General features: G+C 40.4%; 1 protein-coding gene across 1 annotated transcript; it reads right to left on the bottom strand.

Moving 5' to 3' along the window:
- Window positions 1270–15677, bottom strand: WEE1 (WEE1 G2 checkpoint kinase). Its single transcript, XM_018059526.1, has 11 exons — window positions 14853–15677; window positions 13195–13400; window positions 12676–12739; window positions 12079–12251; window positions 11359–11480; window positions 7623–7769; window positions 5299–5394; window positions 5126–5211; window positions 3599–3769; window positions 3361–3506; window positions 1270–2616 (listed from the first exon to the last, which is right to left on the bottom strand). Exons 1-11 carry the CDS (start codon window positions 15423–15425, stop codon window positions 2463–2465), a joined length of 1938 nt encoding a protein of 645 aa, XP_017915015.1. The 5' UTR covers window positions 15426–15677; the 3' UTR covers window positions 1270–2462.

The following is a 16966-nucleotide window of genomic DNA, read 5'->3' as shown; positions in this document are numbered from 1 at the left end:
AAGTCCAACTCTTTTTATCAGCTTTCAGATAGCCTAAGAACTCTTTGAAAATCACCTTTTTCCTACTCAATCAAGTACTCTCAAACAATGAGAAAAATTTACCGTAAATCTTGATGAAAAACATCTGATTTTTCTTTGAAGCTAGTGCACTAGAAAAATGCACCTTAATGACTTAGTGATGCTAATAAACACCACTTATTATCTTTGTCCTCAGTGGCTAAAACGTATTACCTGCTCCAGCCTATGTAACTTTATTTCCTGTCTCCCACACCTATCAACTTTAATATAGCTACTTTTTCCTGTCTCTTATCAACTCCTCTCACACTTCTAAATTGCGCTTAAAAGCTAATCAAGGTTTTTAGAAACGCTAATAGCAGAAATAAATGGACCCTAATGAAGAAATTATGTATGTACCCATGATGAAAAAGCACAAGGATTTTCTGACATCTATTTTTACCTGCTTAAACGGCCTTCACTACTAATTGTCAGAAAAATGTGTAGAATTAGCACTGTTAATCACTTAAATTTGCACTATCAATTCTAAAATCTGGTCCAGTTTAGTGAGCTAAAACCCTCTCCACTTCAAAACTCTATTCTGGCACTCAGTTCAAATTAAAGTTATAAGTCCTATCCATTATATTAACTTAGTTATTTCAAATCACATTATACATTTCTAGCAGATCAAATGCATAATATGCAATGATATAAAGATGTTATCTATGACAAAAAACATTCAAGGTTGACCGGTAAAGTTTTCTTAAATCTCAAAATGTAACACGTGGAGTAAAATGAAAGTGAAAGTCACTCAGTTGTGTCCAACTCTTCGTGATCCCATTGACTATACAGTCCATGGAATTCTCCAGGCCAGAATACTGGAGTGGGTAGCCGTTCCCTTCTCCAAAGGATCTTCCCAACCCAAGGATAGAACCCGTCTCCCACACTGGAGGCAGATTCTTTACCAGCTGACACGAGGGGAGCCCAAGAATACTGGAATGGGTAGCCTATCCCTTTCTCCAGGGGATCTTCCTGACCCAGGAACTGAACTGGGGTTTCCTGCACTGCAGGTGGAGTCTTTAACAACTGAGCTACAAGGGAAGCCCAATGTGAACTAAAGCTCATCATTAAATCATGTTTCATACTCTATCAAAAATGTGTCCTCTGTCTTTAGTATTTTAAATACATTATATTCAACATTTTAAAATGTAGTATTAAAAAAATGTAGTGATAATGGAGATAAAATATTAGAAAACAGGCACCACAAAGATTCACACAATGAAGGTAAGCTCAGAGTGACTTTTAATATGCCAATCAATGTTAATAAAACACAAGTCAAACAGACAAGTGCAAACCTGTTTTAAAAGAAAATTAATAGAAAAACAAGACAAATTCTTTTTTTTTTTTTTTTTTTGCAATATCTGTTAGCCAGTATTATTAGTCAAATGGCTAATCACAGATAAAATATATTTTGTGAAAAGCTTGGGATAGTCAGAAATCATTCTGGCATTTCAAACAGCTATGTACAGTATTACCAAGATTAGTTTATATACACAAATACTGAAGAGAAACCGGGCAAAACATTTAAAAACAGACTAACAATACAATCAGGTACAAAACTTGGGTGGAGGGAGAAAACATTTTTTAAAGAGTCAGAGAAGGGTATTATTAGGAAAAAAGTACAAAACCAGTAATAATTATACTACATTAATACAGCATTCCAAAGGAGGGGAGGGAGGTGCATTTCTCCAATGCACTAGCTTCAAAGTTTAAAGGAAAAAAAGGCAAATAGCTACTTTCATCAAGAGTAGCTATATATTTCACATAATTGTTTTAAAAAGAAAGCCTATTAACAACAATGATTGTTTAATGCTACAATTTTACAGCAAAGACAAAACTAAAATAGCAGCAAATTCACAAGGCAGTACTTCCACAGAATTATCATTCCATGGTTCATGCAATGCCTACAAAGTGCTCCCAGTTGGATATACAAGTATAATTCACAATTTAGAAAAAAAAAAGAAATATAAGATTGACACACAGGTACATTGAAAGCTGAGGAGTACTGAGTCTCTTAGCATTTCCCTTTTCAAAGGGAGAACAAGTATGTAATAAAGCCCTTGAGTCCTTTTTTACAGGTCACTACAGGAAAAGATACCTTTTATTACAATGCAACAGCAAACCATAAGCAGCACACCACCACAGTGGTTAACCCTGGAAAGGCTGGTGTAACATCCAACAGTGACTGACACCCTACAGAAGACAGACTGGTAAGCTAGAAAAGAGCCTGATAGAGCACTGGTCAAAACGCAGCTTTCAACTGTGATTCACAAATAAGTCCTGAAAGGTATTTCAGTAAAGCTACTGACACCAGTTGAAAAAGGAATTGCTAACTGGGTTCTAGCAGTGATTTCAACCTAGCTTCCTCTTGTCACAGTTTTTTTGGGGGGAGGTGGGTAATGAGTAGTTCAGTATATGGTAAGGCTGACAGAGCGGTTCATTTTCTTTCCAATAAGTCGAGATGTTCTGTTACTCTGGGTGGTGGACCTGGTGGCCATCCGATCAGTGAAGAGTGCTCTTTCCTCAGCTGCAGCTTTTGCCATCTGGGCTTTCTTCAGTTCTCTAACAACATAAAAATAGGAAACAAGACTTTTCACCTACTGTATTAATCCCAGAAAGGGATCCTAAGAGGCCAAATACAAACTACATTATCATTTTTGTGTGCCATCATTACTCCAAGATACAATTAAGGGGAAAAAAAAGATAATATTGTGAAAATCTATTTACATAAGAGACAAAAGGAGAATTCTATTTCCTCTTTATATGAACTATGCTGGCTATCAAACTAATGGCAAAAGAACCTTCAAGTATTTCAAGTCAGTTTTATTAGGTTAGTATAAAAATGGTAGGAATAAAGCAAATGAATTAGATAAACACTCCAACCAGTTTTCCAAAAATGTCAAAGGTCATTCAGATCAAATGTGAAAATCATCTAACCTAACTGACATTAATTTCATCCTTTCATAAAAGTAAACAGAACATTTCGAGGAGAATGTCATTTATGACAAAAGTTTGGAGAGAAAAAACTGATACCTGTTCAGTTTAGCTTTTGGGACAATTTGGGCATAAGAATTATCACTGCTTTCAAATATATGCAGGTTTAAAAATCTTTTAAGTCCATAATTTCAAAGTTTAGAAACAATGCCAATTTATAGGTCAAATATCAAGACAGAAGTCCCCAAACTTTAACCATATAACATGCCAAGCCACTTTATTCTTCACTGATGTAAAGTATACATCATTTCTAATTAAAATCTGAGAATAAAAATGAGAAAGTAAAAACAAAACAAAAACCCCATCACTTACTTCTGCAAAAGTGAATTTTTGAACTTTTCAGCATTCAATTCTATCCGTAATTGTTCTGCACTCTTCCTCGAAGCAGACAGCAATACTGAATGCTTCACCAGTGCCATTGCTGAAGGTCTTCTCTCTGGATCTGGATGAATCATAACCTTAAAAAGAGAAGTAAAATTAACACAAAGATATGCAATTTAATAAAATATTGAACTATGTCAATAAAGTGCTTCACATATAACATGCTCACTTTTAGCAACTCTGTAAATTCTTGGGAAAGCACTTGTGGAATCCGAGGTAATCTACCCTGTCTAATTTCATGCCATTGGTCTCCATTTCTGGGAAGAGGCTCAGCACCAGCAGCACATACCACCGTGAGGGCAAGGGCAAAAATATCTGCTTTTGGTAGGTGAGTGTAGTTCTGTAAAATTAAAGGAAACAAAGTTAAGGGAATATAAAGATGGTCAAAATTAAGTAAGATTACACCTCAATGATTATTTGGGTGAGAAATAAGACGAAATTAAAATGTCCAGTGATACATTTAAATTTAGGACATATTCAGAGAACAAGCTAAATTTGGGAAGATTATAATTTTTTTTAATGACAAAGTTATATACACTCTGGGGCTTTCCTGGTAACTCAGTGGTACAGAATCCACCTGACAATGCAGGAGACACAGGTTTAACCCCTGGGCTGGGATGATCCCCCAGAGAAGGAAATGGTAACCCACTGCAGTATTCCTGCCTGGGAAATCCCATGGACAGAGGAGCCTGGCGAGCTACAGACCATGGGGTTGCAAAGAGTAGGACACAACTTAGCGACAACAATACACTTTGGGGTGGGATGGTAAATACATTTCTAGAAGTATTCAGGTTATTTCTAAAAGGCCTCCTCTTTATCACCAGCCTCACTCAACTCTCAGAAGAAACTTTACCTCTAGGGGCATTCATATGAAACCACAAAGATCAACAAGTGAGAAATATCCACATACATATACGACACAAACATACATAAACAGAATAGTGTCATACGATTCCTTTGTTCTAGTTATTCTATTTCCATTCAAAACGCTTATCAAGAACTATTTTATAACAGTTTTTGAAATAGTATCATTAACTATGGGGCTTCCCAGATGGCTCAGATGGTAAAGAATCTGCCTGCAATCCAGGAGACCTGGGTTCGATCCCTGGGTCAGGAAGTTGTCCCCTGGAGAAGGAAATGGCAACCCACTCCAGTATTCTCGCCTGGAGAATTCTATGACAGAGGAGCCTGGCGGGCTACAGTCTATGGGATCGCAAAGAGATGGACACAACTAAGTGACTAACACACACTTTCACATTATTAACTGTATGCCATACTTAATTTAATCATTCCTTTATTGCTAAATATTAACATCATTCTCAACTTATTTGTATATGAATATGTCTTTAAGAGAGACTCCTAGAAATGGAAATTCTGGGTCAAAGGAAATGTGACTTTAAAATGTTGACAGATGTTAACACTTTGATCTCCAAAAAGACATTGTCATTTTAAAGTTTCACCAGTAATGCGTGCAAACTTCTTTTTCACTGCAACCCCACCACTGTTGAATATGATAAATCTTTGCCTTTATTGACTTTTGCTAGATTAAATACCCCAACAAGCTAATAGTTTACACTTTCTATTCTGTATTACCTTTCTACTGGTTATTAGCTTAAAATTTCAGTACATCTGCATTTATAGTTTTCTAGCAGCTGATAAGTGTTACAAAGCAAATGGCTTGAAGAAGAAAAACTACCTCCTGTAAAACTTCATTTGCAAGAAAACGGCTATCACCCTCTTCAACTTGTGGACTAGAGATCCTTGTTACATGCCCAAGGTCACCTAGAAGTATTGAAAAAAATACAGTTAAGAATTAAAACAAAACAGCCTCTATTTTAAGGAAATAATTTGGTTACTTTTCTTTCTTACCTATTTTAAACATAACTTTGTTGGATGCCCAGTCATCTTCATCTCCTTCTTCAGAGGCAGCATTTGGGATTGAAGTTCGAGATATGAAAATATTACCTGTCAAACAGTTATTTAGGTAAGCCATACTAACAATTAATAGAATCAAAGTTCACAAACAAGTCATATAATGAATCATTCAGAAAGCGCTTAAATATATAGACTATGTGTTCTATCCCAAACCCAGTGAGAATGAAAGGGGACTGTATTTTCTAGAAATATATTTTCTGGTCTAGCACTGGTCCTTTAACACTTGAAAACCACTGCATTAGACTCTTGTCAGCTACACATTGATCTTCAGCAGTTCTAATTACTTAGAAATAATACAAAGGGCAATTAACATACTAATTTGTGATGCTATTGAAGCACAAATTTTAATCCAATGCTACAAGGCTGGTGTGAAAACAAGTCACGCTGGTAGTTTGGCTGACCATACAGCATCTACATCCCGAAGAGGTTTTGTGGTTCACTATTTCTACTGTACACAAACTTTTTCTTCATCTAATTCAGGCAAGTTTATATAAATATAAGCTTCAGCAGCAAACTTTATTTTAGTAGTTTTATCAATGTTTCATTCACTAGCGTCTTTTCAATTTTACTTACAAGACAACTTACTTTATGGAGATATTTGTAAATTTAAAATTTCACATGCCTTAATATTTTCAACTTTTGTACCTGTAATGTAATGGTCCCCTATGTTTGTATAACATTTAATACAAGCTATGAGTATGGGGGAACCTCAATGATCTACATTAACTGCAACCAGTTCAAACAATTTTTCCTTTTTTAAAATAAATGTTTTAATAAGTTGACATATAAAAATTCTTCATATAATTGTGAAAAATGATTTAAATCACACAGTCCATGGGGTTGCAAAGAGTAGGACACAACTTAGCGTAGATTAAAAAAAGAAAAGAACCTCAGTAATTCAATTTAAAAACACTCAGCCTAAAATGTGTACTTAAATCCATCAACCTTTTAGTTGGGTTTCCCTGGTGGCTCAAACGGTAAAGAATCCACCTGACAATGCCTAAAAACACCTAGCCTAAAATGTTTAACTTAAATCCATCAACCTTTTAGTTATAACTTCTAAATTAAAGGATAGAAAAGGGAATTAGCTAAATAATGCAAAGAAGCAACCAGTTGAACCCAGAAGAAAGGAAATCTAGCAAGACAAGGTCTGTATTATTATTATTTAAGTAGGGGAAGAGCAAAACCTAAAAAAGAAAATGGATTTACCCTGATGTAATGCATAGTTCTGAAATGGACACGAGTTTGGATGAAGCAACTGCTAAGGACTTTGGTCAACTAGGAAAAATTTTAATATGATTTGGCAAGTAGATAATTACTGAAATGGAAAGGTAGAGACAGTGTCTTCTAAAAAAAAGTTCTAAAACAGCATGCACCTTGCGATGTTACTTTTGACGAGAGGGATTTGCACTAAAATGTTAGTGTAGGACTCACTTGCATCCTTTTTTTTTTTTTTTTAATTTTTTTTTTATAAGCAGTTTTTTGTTTTTTTTTTATACGCAGTTTTTTGTTTTTTTTTTATAAGCAGTTTTTTTTTGTTTTTTTTTTATAAGCAGTTTTTTTGTTTTTTTTTATAAGCAGTTTTTTTTTTTACTTGCATCCTTTAATTAAACACAAGATAATAAAAATGCATGTACCATTTTGTTTTCTGAACAAAACAGTAATAACAATAACCCTCTTAGCCGCACCAGCATTAATTTAAAAGTACAGATCTATATAGCCTACTACAAGAGACAGGCTTTAAACATGAGTTCTTTTAGTCTCCCCATCAGTCCCACTCTAAGACTGTGGTTCCCATAAGATACAGAACATTTTTTTTCAGCTTTTAGTAAAAATGGGAGTATTATTTCAGATCTTTTGGGGTAACAAGGGAAGAGGTGATGGGAAATGAAACAGTACTACTAACTGGGTCAAAAATCTTTTAAAACTAAAATGAAATGTACACTGCTGTATTTAAAATGGATAACCAACAAGGTCCTACTGTACAGTACAGGGAACTCTGCTCAATGTTATGTGGCAGCCTAGATGGGAGGGGAGTTTGGGCAAGAATGGATACATGTATTTGTATGGCTGAATCCCTTTGCCGTCCACCTGAAACTATTACAAACTGTTAATCAGCTATACTCCAGGATAAAATAAAAAGTTAAAAAAAAACACAAAAAACATAGTGAAATGTTTATGTTTCCATATTGTTTTAACGAAGTCATTTATTTTATACAACCCTAAAGAACATAGGTCAGATGATCTGTAATACTTACTAGGCTTTATATCCATGTGAACTAAAGACATTGAATGAATATACCTCAAGCCCCGGCCAACTTGTAAAAGGAGATCCTTCAACTCTGCTTCTGTAAAGTAACTCATACTTCTGTAGTTTTCACTTATGGCATCGGCTAAACTGCCACCTAACAAACACAAGAAAAGTTAGAATTTTCTTCTTTCTGAAATATCATTTTTCTTTCATCTTTACTGTATGACTAGACACAACCAAGAAAACGACATTTTACAGGACCTATTCTCTTCAACCTGCTTGTGAAGTCAAAATTGTATTTATTCTTTCAATAGCTAAAACACTCACATGTGTACAAACTATAATATAAAGTCCCTGTCTTATCAATACATACTCTAGTAACCTACCTGGTTCTCTTTCCCAGAGTAATGTTATGAATTCTTTTCAACTCCTTTTTATACAAGCAATAACACATTTTCATTATCTTGAAGATCATTCTTTATAAAATATACAAAGACACTCCTTTCTTAGGTATACAGAATTCCACTGCATAACTGAATGGTAATGCACTAACCAATCCCCTAATTGATGGACATTTAAAAATGATTTCCAAGCCTTTAATACTCTTGCCTGGAGAATCCAATGGAGGGAAGAGCCTGGTAGGCTACAGTCCACGGGGTTGCAAAGAGTCAGAGACGACTGAGCGACTTCACTTTCACTTTTCAATACTACAAATTAATAGTCTCAGGAATTCACATATATTTTGTTATCTCCTACAAACAAACTGCTGGGTCAAATGGTATAGAGTGTAATATACACATTCATTGTGTGTATGACACACTATTTTATCACATATAGGATAAATTCCTATAGCTGAGAGTGCCTTTCCTATTTACCCTACAAAACAGCTTTGGGCTGGTTTTCACACTATCAATGCCAAGACTTGATTGCCTCTGAAAGCTCACATAAACAACACTCAGTTCCTGATTTCAAAATGGCTAACACTTAAAATCTGCTAGCATAAGGTTATGTAAATCTGGGGATTTGGAAGACAAATCTGGACGATTACACACACACAGAGTCCCCTTTAGAGACGGCTGTACCAAATCACACTTCCATGCTTAATGTACGAGAATACCTATTTTCCCACACACATAACAACAGAGTCTACAATTTTATAAGTAAAATCCAGTATCTTGGTATAGTTTTAATTTATACCACTCTTACTATGAATAGAACAAACCTGCTTTTATAGAATCAAACCAATCAGCTAATTTGTTTATACTTTAAAAAACTTTAAGCTTATACTTCACAAGTTTTATTAAAAACTTTGTTTATATACTCTGTCTCAGAGGATATGAGGAGTTATGTTTAAAAAATAAACAAACCACTTCTGTTTAAAGCTTAGTTGGGAATAATAAAACCAGAAGCAAGGTAATAAAATCTAGGTCGATGATATACTACTCAGAAAAGGAGGTCCTATAATTTGAACAAGTCTAAACAGCAAAAACATCAAATGTGCGGTAAAAATAAGTAAATCACACACCTGAATAGTTTAGGATTAAGTATGTTCTCCGAACTTAATTTGTACAAATCTTGAACTGTGGGAAAAAGAGAGCTCTAGAAGGGAGCAGGTCAATAAGCTTTTTGGGATATGTGAATTTGAAGTCCTAGATTAAGTTTACCCAGAAATAATATGGCTGCTTTTTAATGGGTCTAGCTACTACAGCTGGGCCAGTTTCTTCTATCTTGCTGCTGAAAGGGTAAGAAAGGTGAGAAGAGCAAATCATTCATCTGATATTTCAGGTTCTCCTTCGCTATCAATTAACACTTTTCTACACCTGCTTATCAAGAGTAGAAATTCCGTCTATCACCAAATTAAGAAAACAGGCTCAAAATGCAAACAACTGTTTTCAATAAAAAATCAGTTAAGATAAAGGTTGTCAGTTAATCAACACTACAAATGAATGATAACAGAATCCATCCCTGTGAAACTACAGAAGAGGATCTAGCTAGGCCTATTAGGACATTCAAGGGTTTATGTGGAGAAAATGGTGGAAAACGGAAACAGAAGAGCTCACAAATATATCTTGACAGCCTCATTCTCTTTCATCTAACCAAAAACACCATACAAAGAGGCTGTTCTATTTTACACAAGTCTATTTATTTTTTAAAGATCCATATTCCTAAAGTGCTTAAGACTGCTCCAAAATAATAAACTATTTCAAAAGATTATTTTATAATCTAACTTTATTATAGGACAGGGTCTTTGTAATCTGAGAGGGTAGCAAAACGGCTCATCCCCCTCACCCAAATCCCAGGCCCAAGCCAGTTATCTCAAAATCAACCAAATAACACAACCACGTATTTGGTAGGTTGCTACAAATTTGTGATTTCTGGACTGTGGCTGACAGCAAGTCACATCAACAAGGTGAGAGGTAGAAAGAAACTAGAAGGAGATGGTGTCTAGCAAATATGGAGGAAAGAAGGCATTATGATCAAGTCATACTATTAGTAAGCGCAGTAACTAAAAAATGGAGGTTAAGCAACAGAATAGCCCACAAAGCCATAGGTGGCAGCTACATAAATATTTTGATGATATGAATAGAAACATTTCAAGAAATGTGTGAAACCAGCAGCAATGCTGCATACTGAGCAATTATATTTTTTCAAGGGTGTAGAATAAAATGACAACTCAGTGAGAAGTCAGGTATGAGAAATGGATCTTCTACATCTGTTTTCCAAAACAGAAATCTTGATCTACTACTTATACCACTTTTTCATTCACAAGCTATGAAATGGCTAGTCTTAGGGAAAAAAATGAGAATCAACAAAAATAACCTTCACTACTCAAATGTTCAATAAATTCTAAATTCTCTAATATTCACTGAAGATGTACAGAAATAAAAATCCATCATATACAAAATTTTAGGTGTTTAATAACAGATCTGTAAGAATCAGAAGTGAGGCCAGGACTTTGGTAAAGATTTAGTGAAAAAGGAAGGACCCAGGATGACTGTTGAAGGACCTGCTGAAATCCAAAACCATATAAAGGTCCAAAGTTAAACCTCTATAAATGCTTTTTGGGGGGAGGCAGGGAGGAAGAAAGGAGGCAAGCACAGCTAGGGAACTAAAGAGAATAACTCTCTCTTTACAGAAACATTTCAGTGGATTCGAGTGGTAAACGAAGGGTGGATAGATGGTAAGGGGAGCAAGATTCAAAAATGGCTGAATTTATATCAATGGAGAGTCACTGTCATTTTACAAGTAACCATTATCAGTTTCAGCAGCACATAAAATGAAATGCAAAGGGAAGGCTACATACAGGGAGCTTGGCTTATTAACTATTATATCCCTCCCACACACTATGCTAAGTGCTCAGTTCAGTTCAGTCGCTCAGTTGTGTTCAACTGTTTGCAACCCCATGAATCGCAGTACGCCAGGCCTCCCTGTCCATCACCAACTCAATACCAAAATATACACGGCAAGGCCGCTATCCTCTAAAGAAAATCAGTTTAATTTGAGTAACAGACATACAAATAATACGCATGGTTCTACTGTGTAGGTAGAAAGAACAAGGTTTTCAATCTTATCTTCCAGGTAAGAATAACTTGCACTTCAAATTCATGTCAGGCTTTTGATCTTTGAATTTATAACAGGTAAAAAATAAATAGAATTAGAGCAAGACTTTAGATAAAAAATAAATTATTTCCTTGGTGTTCGTTTTCCTGAGCTTACACATTTACAGGGGAACCATTACTCACCGTTGCAGTATTCATTCTGTATAAGCATATGATCATCTTCTGCCCATGCAGAGAAGTATCGAACTACATGAGAATGTTGCCCAAGCACTGCATGAGCATATACTTCTCTCAAAGCATTCTGCCTAGAAGTGTGAGATTAAGAGAATCATAAATCATTTTTATTTAAGATAAACTGAGTTAATTTATCTGAAAGTTCGTAAAAGATTCTTGACTTCTGGATCTATCATTCATTATGCTGAAGAACAGCTTGCTTAAGAGAGAAGAGGATTAAAACTCTGTATGAGATTTTCCCAAAAGTTTCCATTAAAAAATCTGGAGTAGGAAATGGCAACCCACTCCAGTATTCTTGCCTGGCAAATTCCACACAGAGGAGCCTGGTGGGCTATGGTACATGGAGTTGCAAAGAATCAGACACGACTAAGCAAACAAACATCATGCCATTTAAGAATGCTAGAAAGAAGGAATCTTTGATTCAGGAAAAGATGAAATTCTACTCTACTGTGAATTCAGAAAATTTAAATTAGGCTCCAAGATCAGACTCCTCATATTACTCTACCAAATCCAATGAAAACTAATGGCACAAAATGAAATGGATCTGATTTAAATCATAACTTCTCAAACATTAGAGATTAAATTCAGTGACTGACCACCTAAAACCTTAACATTTCTAACACTATACTGATGAACAAAAGAGCAAAAGACAAAATCTTTAATACATACTCATCAACAGAGCCAGCCAATGGCTTTTTTGATCGCTTTATGGCATAAACGCATCCATCCAGCCTCTTCACACATTTAAACACAGAACCAAATTCTCCAGAACCAATCTTCTCTAGCTCATGAAATTCTGTTGTATATCGAGACTTCATATTGCTTTCAGTAATTGTAATTCTCTGTAATAAAAAGTGTATCCATATATATATATATAAAGGTACGAAAGTGATTTTTTCACTAAGGTGATAACACTATGAAATTCAAAAATTTTATATTTTAACGCTTATTTAACATGTATATATGGGCTTTCCTTGTGGCTCAGTTGGTAGAGAATCTGCCTGCAATGCAGGAGACCTGGGTTCAATCCCTGGGGAAGGAAGATCCCCTGGAGAAGGAAATGGCAACCCACTCCAGTACTCTTTCCTGGAGAATTCCACGGATAGAAGAGCCGGGCTGGCTATAGTCCATGGGGTCACAAAAAGTCAGACATGACTGAGTGGCTTTCAATTTCAACATGTATATATGATAGCTTGTTAAGTAGAAACAAATATCAAAAACAATAAAACTTTTTAAAAAATAAAAAGGAAATCAAAAGCTACTGACTTTAGCAGGTCTTGTTTCATCTTCAAGCTCATAATCACTGGCTTCCATGTCTTCACCACAGGAACTGAAAAATATTATTTTTTCTATCAATATATTTGACAGATCCATCAACTAGATATCCAAAAGTATCTGACAAGACATATAGCAAAATGAAAATTTAATGAAAACTGAAAAGAAAGCATTTACTTTTGTAATGACAAGATACAGCCCAAGTGATGAAAATGTTGTTCCTGTTTAGATATACCAACACCACAGCACAGATCAAAATTAAAGCCTTTCTAAACCAACTTTCTCTGCTTGCCTCATTTTGACACCAGCAGATTTACTAGAATTTATCTAGACCTTTTCTTTCTTCCTTTCCCACGCCACTTTCCCATAGCTGATTACTGAAAATTGCTAGTAATGGAGAAAATTCTCAGCCCATAAACTTCCAAATCATTGGTTGAAATTAAATTTTAATTATGCCAAACCAGTCTTGGGAGGTTGAGGAACCAAACTGTTGAAAAATAAATAACTTACTCATTCCAATATGCTCTCTTTCTTCTACGACACTGTCCTGAGGAATGCAGTAACAAAGAATCTGGAGTAAAAGGATTAATATTCACTTGAGGTGTCTGTCGAACATCAAATTCCCTTTTTCCTGATTTTTCTGTATCCATGAATAGAGAGCCACCTCGGAGTTTAACAGAACTGGAATCGATTCCTCGAGCTTTGGAGAGCAAACTCTAGGAGAGGAAAAGAAATGCTTAGGATCCAAGTGCTATAGATAGCCTTCTCAACCTAATTTTCAACAAGTCTTTATCCTGGCTGAATGTGTAGGTCAAAGCAACACACCAACGCTTGTTAATCTTTCAAGCAAAATAGACAGTGGTTTACTTAGGAGGCTGAAGCTGGATACTAACCACCTTTCCTGAAAAAGTCAAGTAAAACAGGTCTCTAACCCTAAGAAGAATATGAATGAAAACTAAAATTAAGTTCACTCTAGGAGCTAAAAGTTAAGAAAACTTTCAATCCATCTAAAAATAGAAAGCATTCTGGGAGTCACATAATAGCTCCCCTCCCCCATCCAAGTAGGGCTTTGAAAGCCACCACCACAGAGCTCCTCCCCTCACTTCCAGACTTGCCTTGGGCAAGTTGACCAATAAACAGTAAGGCATAACAAGCACACATCTCCTGAGGTTTATGACTAGTAACCGGGCTGAAAATCACTTTAAAAGGTACATTTTCCACATTAATCTTTTAAGTTCGATACTGTCTGAATTTCGGCAAGTGTCTGCTTTAAAATCTGCTGTTACTTCTAAAGCTTTACAAGTGGTAATCTGCATACTCACTTGCCACTCAACACACAGGTGCTGAATACCTACTTCTTTTAAGAGACATTATCAATATAGTATGAAAGCCTGAGGGTCCAGGCGACAATATCCACGCTGGTTTTTAACAGTTGGACGTTCCTAATCCAGACACTTCGGCTGATCAAACTTGGGAACTGCAAACCCAAGGGTGTAAACAAACGCTTACCAAATAAAATATTCTTTCCGGAGAGGCTTAAAACGCTACCCCGAGTTATTTACAAGCCTTTTTAAGACTGTAAATACTTGAAGGCCAGCCTTTTTTCCCAAGTCGAAGCGCAGTCTCCCTCCGTATCTCTAACTTTCCCCCAAAAGGCCACCTGATACGAAACGATAAGTGCCATTTTTTTTTAAACCGAACTCCTGGGTGCGCCGCCCAAATTACAGGACTGATCACTGCATTTAAAAGGCACCAGATGGCTGCGGCGCTGAGGAGTGTCAGGTGGCCGGGCCAGCACCACTGGAGCATCCTTCCAAACCGCGTTATCGGTGCCACACTCCCGCCTGCCACGCTCGGGGCCGCCCCGACTCGGCGGGCGTTAAATCGTCAGCCACCTGGACGGCGCCGATCAGCCCCTTTGAAAGATGAAGAAGTTCCAGACGAGGCCCATTGTTCAGTTACATAATCTTAACGGACAACTGCTGGGCAGGGCCCAAAAAAAGGGCTGCCAACTTTTTTGTTACGGCGCCGGAGAGCAAGCTGGGGTGAGGCCGGGCGGTTATGTAACCGAACCCGGGCAACGCCGCGCTCCGCTCCCGGCGCCGCGGCCTTTTTAAAAGGCTGGGCCGGCGCGGGCTCTGGGCGCCCCGGCGGCCGCGTCCTCTCACCTTGGGGGTGTGCGGCGTGTCGAAGAGCCGCAGCTTGCGGAAGGTCTTGTGGGGCGGGGTGCCCGGGTAGTCCGGCAGCGGCGAGCAGGCGCCCTCGCCGGCCCCGCGCGCCCCGCAGCCGCGCAGCGACGCATCCCCCGGGCCGCCGCAGCGCACTGGCGAGAACGAGCTGCCCAGAAAGTAGGGAGCCGCCGGCGACTTGACCGGCGACGAGGAGCCGAAGCCCTCCTCCTCCCACGAGTCGCCCTCGGCCCCGCCGCCCGCCGCGTCCGCGCCGGGGCAGGCGCCCCGCAGCAGCATGTCCTCCTCTAGCTCCCCCGGGCTGCCGGGGATTGTGCCCGGAGAGCGACGGCCCTCGGGCCCGGGCTCTGTGGGGCTCCTCGCGGGCGGCAGCGGCGAGTCGGGCTCCTGAAAAGCCGAGTCCTCCCCGGTGCTGTGGCCGCTGCCTTCTTCCTCCTCTTCCTCCTCCTCTTCACAGTCGCTGCAGGGAGAGAAGATCAGCTTCTGCCGCAAGGTGCAGGAGGCCGCGGCGCGGCGGGGCGGCGGCGGCTGTTGCCGGCTCAGGAAGCTCATCGCGCCCCTGGGGCCGGGGCGGAGGACCGGAGAACCAGAGCCCGCGGAGTCCAGGTCTCGGCCGGCCCAGGGGGCGGGTCCGCCACGTGCGACTGGGCGCGCCGGGTGGCCGCGGCTGCGGCGGGCCTGCGCGGCGGCGGCGGCGAACGGCGGCTCCGGGACGCTCTGGGCGGCGGCCGGCGGTGGAGGCGGCAGCGCGGGCTGTCCGGCAGAGGCGGGGCGGCCCGGGCGCCGAGTCTGGGGTCTCCGCAGGTCCACCGCAGGTTCGGGTTCCGCGGCTTCCCGCGACCGTTAACCACGTGAGCGCCCAGTCCACCAATCCCCGCCCAGCTTAGGGTTTGAAAAAAATGGAGGGCGCGACGTAGCCCGCTGGGGAGGGATCGGCTACGCGATTTTGGCGCGAACTCGCTGGCTCCGCCCCTCCCTCTCGGCGCCGGGCCGGGCCAGGGCGGGCGCGGCGCCGCGGGCCTATGAGCGAACGGGCTGCAGGGGAGATGGGTCTGGCGCTTCCCGGACTGGGCCGGGCAGGGGACCCTAGCCGGGCCTCTGGGAGGGGCGATGGTTGAGGGCTGAACTCGGCCGAGCCGAGCGCCAACCTGGACACTGCATCCTCGGCGCCTTTCCGACTTCTCGGAGGTGGAGCTGGACTGGCGGCTGGAGAGCGCCTCAGAGTCCTTGCGGGTCGGGGCGAGCAAAAGACCGCCGTGGCCCTTGGTTGCTCCCGGAGGAGACTGACCTTAACGTCCTGCATCCCTTTGGTTCCGGCCCCTGGGGCGCATGGGCGTGGCTAAGGGGAGTTAAGTTCCCGAGAAGAGGTCTGAGCCGGGAATGGTCATTCCGGCCTCCGGACCGAAGTGAGTGCAAATGGGTTGCTGCTGCTGCTGCTAAGTCGCTTCAGTCGTGTCCGACTCTGTGCGATCCCATAGACGGCAGCCCACCAGGCTCCCCCATCCCTGGGGTTCTCCAGGCAAGAACACTGGAATGGGTTGCCATTTCCTTCTCCAGTGCATGAAAGTGAAAAGTGAAAGTGAAGTTGCTCAGTCATGTCCGACTCTTAGCGACCCCATGTACTGCAGCCTACCAGGCTCCTCCATCCATGGGATTTTCCAGGCAAGAGTACTGGAGTGGGGTGCCATTGCCTTCTCCGCAAATGGGTTAGGCTGACACAAAGTCGGAGGAGATGGACACGACTGAGCGACTGAACTGTCTGAAAGTCAGAAGGAAGAGACTCGAGTTCTCAGGCGAGGTCCCTGGCTGCAGGGCTGTCCCTGAGCCTCTGTTGATCTCCAGAGAGGCTGTTATGGGCCGGGGTGTCTGCAGCGAGGGGAGGGCCCCCAGACGGGTCTTCTTTGCCATCCCCGCTCCCCCGCCATCCCCCCCAACTCGTTCACAGTAAATAAAGCAGCTCCACACTCGGCCCTAAGCACAAAACCAAGTGCCCACCACGCGGCCACGGTGTTTATATTTGTTTGCCAGCACGTGGGCAAGTGTTGGCAAAACAGATCGGCTTAGCTTGCTGCAAACTTCAAAGCAACTTGAGA

The sequence above is a fragment of the Capra hircus genome, chromosome 15 (genome assembly GCF_001704415.2).
Source record: "Capra hircus breed San Clemente chromosome 15, ASM170441v1, whole genome shotgun sequence".
NCBI classification, from domain to species: Eukaryota; Metazoa; Chordata; class Mammalia; order Artiodactyla; family Bovidae; genus Capra; species Capra hircus.
The sequence above is the reverse complement of the archived record's forward strand: the minus strand, read 5'-3'. Positions and strand labels throughout refer to the sequence as shown.